General features: G+C 30.4%; 1 protein-coding gene across 1 annotated transcript; it reads left to right on the top strand.

Annotated features, from left to right (window-relative positions):
• The first annotated feature begins 2,246 nt into the window (after positions 1-2,246).
• Positions 2,247-4,836, top strand: LOC102583094 (probable WRKY transcription factor 75-like). Its single transcript, NM_001288675.1, is given in 2 exon segments — positions 2,247-2,645; positions 4,529-4,836. Coding segments are annotated over 2 exon segments (519 nt in total). The 5' UTR covers positions 2,247-2,304; the 3' UTR covers positions 4,707-4,836.
• The last annotated feature ends 3,254 nt before the right edge of the window (positions 4,837-8,090 follow it).

The following is an 8,090-nucleotide window of genomic DNA, read 5'->3' on the forward strand; positions in this document are numbered from 1 at the left end:
TCAATAATTATTTTCTTAATAAGTGTGTCAATTCAAAAGTGGACAAGTAATTAGGGAGATAAACGAGTATAAAACTTTAGTCTGAAATTTAAAGTAGTTTTTAAAACTCGATAACACGTGGTTTGACCGGAAAAAGAAAAGGAATATAGCCGTCCGCTCCTAAAGAGATGTCCTAAATCTTTATTTTTTCCTATCATACACGTGAATAATTAATATACTTGATTTGTTTCATATTAATTGATCATTATAATAAAAATAGTTGTATCATATTAATTATTCATTAAAAATAATCTAAGTAATAAATTACTCAAATTATCTTTTTATTGATAATTACTTAAATATCGTGTAAAATAAAAAATGACCAACTAATATAGAATAGAGAAATTAGGGACAATGGTCTGAAAAATACTCTAACTTTGACCGCAATTGTTGTTACGATATCAAACTTTAGGGAGGACCTTTTACCCCCAACACTATTTAATAGTGTATTTTAAAGGTATATATGTACCCACATGGACATATTATTATTTATAATGATGCAATATTTATAATGTTCACGTGGACACATATATACCTTTAAAATACACTAATAAATAGTGCAGGGGTAAAAGATCCTTTCCAAAATTCGGTATTGTTACAACAATTTTGGTCAAAGTTCAGATATATTTCACACCTTTTTCCCATTGCTTGCAAACCTTATTCAGCAATTTATAATTCGCTACTAGTACTTAATAAATGTATTTATAAGCCTCTCTGTCCTTAAACTAAATTTAAAAATTAAGAGTACCTAATTCATTTTGTTATTTTTTTTCCTTATACAATAATATTTCTAATCATATCTTATCTTAAAAGATAAGAGCCAAATTCATCGTCTAATGACCAAGTGGAACACGCATGATTACGATTTATCATGTTATTTACCCATGATAAACAAAAAAAGAGAAATGCTTTGAAATATGTCTGAATTTTGATCAAAATTGCTGTAACAATCTCAAATTTTGAGCAGGACCTATTATCCCCTGCACTATATATATATACCTCTTAATAAATTAAAATTTTAGTATAGTGATTAAGGTGTTGTGCAAATTCCTTGGAGTCATGTGTTCTACGGTTCTAGTTCTATTAGTCATATTATTAAATTTTTTACTACAAATAATATATTTAGATGTAATAAAGTAAATCTATGATCGACACTTGAAGATGATTTTTTTGAAGGAACGTTGAGGGAATACTAGTGGTGGACTAGGGGCCTCTATAGCCACGAATTTAACTTGCATTCATAATCAGTAGGCGTGTATATGATTTGAATAAAAAATTATCCAAATTGATTATATAAGTTAAATTTGGGTTTTGTTTTTTTGTTTTACATTTATAATAATCGATAATATTTGATTTGATTTGATTTTCTTTAAAAGAATTGAAAAATAATCGAATCTAACCAACAAATATATACATATTTTTTATTATAGTTACGTAGATAATATATTATTTTTATGAACAATTTTATATATCTTGTATATATTATCATTAAAATTTATTTATAATTTAATGGAGTTCAGTGGAATCAACTTGGGAGAATGATTCAGTTGCTGGCTCTTCCAATTTTGATTTCATTTTCTTCATTCGCAGTAAAAACTCATCTTCAAAGATAAAATATATTATGACAGATAATATTGATAGGTGTCTCTTTTCGAACTAAATATCTTTTTCTATTTACTCACCTTGTTTTTATATTTTTTTTTTTTTACATAATTAATAGTCGAACAATCGAACCAAACTCAATAACAATCAACTAAAAATATATATTATATTAATAGTTGGTTTGATTTTAATAATTTTAAAATTAATTAAATTGATTTGATTATGATTACCAATTCAAAACGCCCGTGAACACCCCCATTAATCAGTATAAAATAAATTATCAGCGTGAATTTTAACTTGGCAGGAAAAATTAACTTCATGCCTTATTATTAGTTTAGTATATTTTCTTGCACATGAGGTTAAATTAACATGCAATAACAAATATCTGTTCTTAACAAATTTGATTTCGTATATATAATATATTTAGAGAAGTTAACTTAAATTCTTCGACTAATATTATATAATTATGATGATTTAAGTTTTACGTGTCGTTTACGACTTTATTAAAAATAGAATAATATTGAACAGGGCAGCCGCCACACTAGTCCAACTCTTAATGATAAATTCACCATTCAAAACCACATTTTTCCATTGCTATTTTTTCTCAACACGTCTCCACTTTTACATTCTCAGAAATAGCTCTCATATAATTTACTCTCTAAAATGGAGAATTATGCAACAATATTTCCTTCAGCATCATCGTCGTCATCTCATCATGATGAATATATTTCATTAATGAATAGCAAGAGTAGTATCAGTGACGATGCAAAAGAGGAATTATTATTCCAAGGGAAGAATAAGGCCGGGTTCTTGGGACTAATGGCAAGCATGGAAACTCCAAGAGATATTATTACTAAGAAGGATGAGGTGATCAAATCGTGTAAGAAGAAAATTAAGAAACCAAGATATGCTTTCCAAACAAGGAGCCAAGTTGATATTCTTGATGATGGTTATAGATGGAGGAAATATGGACAAAAGGCTGTCAAAAACAACAAATTCCCAAGGTTAGTTATTATCTCAATTCCATCCATCTACCTCTATACACTTTAATTAAATTCCCAAGTAACTTTACTATTTTTAGGCCAAATAAAGAAGAGAGAAGTATTGAAAATACACAATTTGACGTAAATTATTAGTTTCATTTCTCAACTATTGATACTCCTCTACTTGACTAACTAAACTTAGATACACCCCCGACTGCCACATGACATGGAAATTGATCTCAAACTCTTGTAGGAACATGAACTCTTAATAAAAAGCTGATAGAAGGGTTGAAAATACCTTTAAATTTGATAAGAATTTAGGGGTGTATTTCATTCATGTTGCAAGATATATCGAGGGTGTATTTAATTAATTCAGTTAGTCAAGCAAAAAGGTGTTTTTAAGACTGTTACTAATTTAGGGATGAAACTAATAATTTGTGCTGAGTTTAGGGGTGTTTTTAAGGCTATAAATAATTTAGGAATGGAACTAATAATTTGCGCCGAATTTAGGAATGTTTTCAATACTTTTCTTCTAGGTCTAATCCAAGTCAAGATACATTTCCAGTTAATGTTTGGGACTATTTTCTTTTTTAAAGAAAGTCATTGATCATTTTCAAAGGGATCTTAAGAACTATGTTAATCTAGCCTCAAAAGTGATCTATGTTACGTTTGACGGATGATTCGAGCACTAATTGTCCAACTACTCTAATTATTAGAGTTCACATGCAAAGGGTGAATCAAAATTTTGAATTTTTATAGTTAAAAATAAGTAAGATCTCATTATATGCATATATTTTCATTCGTATGTATAGTTTGATCCAAAAGCAATAGAACTTGCCTTAGATCTACTTCGTTCTATACTTTAGATTATTACTTGGTTTATGCTAGATAATAAATGTTGTAAAACAAAATCAAAGTGCAAAGAAACTTATATTTATCCCTTTGATGACAAATAAGAGAGGTAAGGATCCCTAAAAATCGATGACACGGTTAGAAATAAATGTTTTTTCCACTTCGAATTATATAAAATTTGTGTTACAAAATATGAGTTTTCCATCTCAGTTCCATCGAACCAGCTCGCTGGGAAAACTGATGATGGGAAACAAATTCTTATTGAAATACTAGGAATTAAGCTTTCTAATTTTCCTGTGTGAAAATACTTTTCCCCCGTCCCAATTTATGTGACACATTTCATTTTTTTGAGAGCCAAACAATTTAAGTTTGACCGAGAATTTGCTCATGAAGTCTTTAAATTTTTTAAAATGAAATTGATATATTTGTAAAGTACGTAAAAAGTATTATAGGTCACAATAATTGATAATTCAAAATATTTAAACGATATATGAAAAATTTATGATCAAAGATAAACTTGTTTAAATCTCCAAATCCAAAACGTGTCACATAAATTAGAACAGAGAGAGTACTATGTTTTTCTTTTCTCACCGATTCAATTAAAATAACTATGGAAGACTGAAAGCACTAGTCAGTGAACATTGTTCCGTGGTGAATTTCAATAGGAAAATAGTGGGAGTTTCATCAGGATTTTGATTTATTATCTATAAAAAAAAAGGTATGGATATATACTAGAACTTTTGAAGTGAAAAGATGAAATTGAAATGATCAAAAGTTGTAGGAAATGGACTAGTAAATTGGAATCTATATTTATCACCACCTACTACAAGTCTACAACTATGATCTGCAGGAGTACTCTCTAATCCATGAAATTAATCTGGCTATAGTCATTACAAAAACGAAAAAATGAGTGATATATTTTCCTATTTCAAATGGCTACTATTATTTGGGTAGGGCTAGTGGTTTAGACATGGGAAAATGTTAGGTGAAATTAATTATACAAAAAAGAAGAATAAATCTAATACATATTTGGTTGTTGTGGTACTCAACAGGAGCTATTATCGATGCACACATCAAGGATGTAACGTGAAGAAACAAGTACAAAGATTATCCAAGGATGAAGAAGTAGTAGTAACTACTTATGAAGGCATGCATTCACATCCCATTGACAAATCTACCGATAACTTTGAGCACATTTTGAGTCAGATGCAAATCTATACTTCCTTTTAAATATTTTATTTATCTTTCAATGCCTAATAAGGCATGTATCTCATCTCACTATATATTAGTTACATGTAAAATAATACTGCAGTGTGTACATGCGTTTTAAACATAGATAGATGCAGAAATGTTTTAATTATACTATAAAGATTATTTTCAAACGATGAAAGAAAATAAAGCATAATAAATTTAATATCTATTAGATGAGGAATAATATTTATTTATTTTAATCAATTAGCTAAAATATATTCCCTAATAACAATTTTGTTTCATTTCTATTGCACATTCAATGAGGTGTTACCCTTTATATTTTCTTATTTAGTCCATTTAGTAATAATGCTCTGCCTCAATGTGTCACCAAACTTTAAGAACAAATACTAGATTTTAAATCAGTACCAAAGAATTCATCAGAAAATGAGAGTTAGTAAAACGAAAATCAACAAAAATAACATTTCAGATTAAAAGAAATTGAAATATAGTGATAACAATTAAAAAAGAAAAATGATCAATGCTCCTCTTTTAATTTATTTTATTTAACATAACAAGAACCCTAGTATCTACGGTACAACACTTTCCATAAAATCAGTTAAAGACAAATTATCAATTTCGCCAACACCATAAAATAACTTTTAATTAATTAAACACAACTTAATTTATATATATTTTTGCTTATGAACAATAGTTTCTTGTTGAGTTTTCAAATTTACCAGTTGGCTTCACAGTTAACTTATTAATTATATTTTCTATTATCATTGTCTTTATAGATTTCTTCATGGGGCACTATAGATAACCTAATAAAGGAGTAACTCCACACGTAGAACTTGTATCATAGAATATATTGCTCGTATCTTATAAAAATGATGTCGCGGTCATGTGACGGATCTAAAAAATGCATAGATTTTAAAGGATACAACACATGATGATATCTTTTAAAACTTCGAGCAACATAGATATCATAATATAGAAAAGGTAATTATAGACATGTATCTACCTACCAATATAAATAAAACTCCACACCATCATCAGATCTCGATGGAGTTTTCTCATTTACTGTTGCTACATACTTCATGATAACACTCAACGACACTTCGAAAGTTGATGTGTAGGGATCAGATGTAATATTTTTAGCCTAACTTAAGAGTTGGAGTCGGATTTCATAGGAATAAATGTGACTTCTATCTAATTTTCGTGTATAGTTCATTATTTGTTTGAAATATATTGAAATTTAAATGGCAATAACGAGAACCTAGGGATGTGATAGTAAGGGTCAATGGTATGCAATTGGGTCAGAGGATTTGCTTAACACCTGAAATTGCCATGGATAGCATTGATTCAAGCAGAATTTGCAATTTCTCAACATACTAACACATTTCACTTTGGATTTCTCAAACCTTAAAGTGTGTCTATTGTAATGACTTGACCCAGTCATTATGAGTAAGCCGATAGCGAAAGAATTTGGGACAAAAAACTTTTCGGATAGTGACTTAAAAAAAATCGACTAGGCCAGCCTCCGACGGAATCTGGGCTAGGTGAGGTCTCTAGGTCCATCCGAGAATGAGTGGGGTGTGATATTGAGGTTTGGTTGATATATTCTTGTAGCCAAGTCACTAAGGAGTCCATAAGCCCTTTCGGAATACAATTCGGATAAGTATTATAACTCCCGAAATTGATCTTCGTGAAGGGTATGTGTCAGAATATAAGGAAATAGTTTATGTTGTAAAAATGGCTTTTTCTGGAGTTTGAGTTTCTAAGGTTTCATTGAGGTCGCTATAGCGCGAGTCATACCGCTATAGCAGAGTGTGCAAACTGCTATAGTGGGTTAGCTTTTGCTATAGTGGCACTGCTATAATGGGTCTTAGTGCAAAAACAACCCCAAAACCCCTATTTTCTGCACTTTGAGTTCTTTGGCTTGGGAAGGGCGATTTTTTGGGTAGTTTGCACCTATTTTCCTATGGGATTCATCGATAAAGGTAAGAAGTTGACTCCCCAACCTTATGCATTGATTCTTAAGCCTTAGAATCTAGGTTATTACTATTGAGAGAAGGGTTTGGACATGATTCCATGGTGGAAAAAAACCCTAATATGGGTAAGATAGATCATATTTTGGCTTAGGTTAGGATTTGTTAATAATCCAAGTAAATTAATAGGACATCAATGATTGATTATTGCTTATATTATTGTTTTAGACCAACAACAAGCTGAATCACTTTGTTAGGGGAAAACTCAGATTATTTATTGTTTTTAGGAGGCTTGTTTCGAGGTAAGTTCATGCGGTTGGGAATCTCTGAGAAGGGTGCAGTGTTAGCCAATATTGATGTTCAGCCCACCTTCATAGATGAAATCAAGGCCAAGCAATTTGATGCATGACTAATTGGCCAAGCTTAAAGGTAAGGTGGAGTCTGGGGAGACCCAAGATCCCACTCTCAATGCAAATGGTGGGCTAAGTTTTATAGTGTCCTTCCTTTCTACAAAACGACACACATCTGCCTTGAGTTCCTTATGAGCATCTTGTGGAACTTTAGCATGTGCTTTCTTCTTTCAAAACTTGTTGGCCTTAACTTTGAGTCCTTTACCAGCTCATTGCCCCATGAGGTTAATGGAATGACCTATTTGTTTGTTAAGCCTTGACTCTTCCTGAGTAAGTGTTGCTCCCAGATGCACACGCAAGTGTACGTGGTCACTCAAGTAATACAGTGACTCTTTTGAGCCGGATTATCTAACCCAAAGGACTTCAAATCGACAAACACTAACTTTGTTGTAACTAAAATAAATTTACTTATGTGATAGAAAGTTTCAGGAATTTGTTTATAGTATCAATATTAAAACAATCTCAATTGTTAACTACTAAACAATTAAATTAGTTGCAAACGGGAATTTCACAATTTGGAAGAAGTCTAGGGTTGTAGCGCATTGATTTTAAGCATAATGAAGAGTAGGGGTGTTCATGGTTTGGATAAAAACCGATCCAAACCGAAAAAATCAAATCAAACCGATTAAATGAACCGATTTAATTTGGGTTTTGGTTTGGTTTGGTTTTAGATTGTTAAGAACCGATAGTATTTGGTTTGGTTATGATTTTGTTCGAAAAAAATCGAAGAAATAACCGAACCGAACCAAAAAGTTATATACATAAATTTTATTATTATACATACATAATATATTATATTCATAAACAATTTTAAAGATTTTATATATGTTTCATCAAAATTTATTTTTATAATTTACTTATGAAAGAAAAAATGTCCAAGGTGAGAACATTTTTCTTATTGGTTTCATGTATATGAGTGTCTATGAAAATTCTTTGTGGGACTAAAAATGTCATTGTCTCTTCCTTCTATGCCAAAATAGTGAATTTTGAAGTTTTATTCAGTAAATTCAATGATCGAAAGTTCT

Source organism: Solanum tuberosum, unplaced genomic scaffold (genome assembly GCF_000226075.1).
Source record: "Solanum tuberosum cultivar DM 1-3 516 R44 unplaced genomic scaffold, SolTub_3.0 scf00145, whole genome shotgun sequence".
NCBI classification, from domain to species: Eukaryota; Viridiplantae; Streptophyta; class Magnoliopsida; order Solanales; family Solanaceae; genus Solanum; species Solanum tuberosum.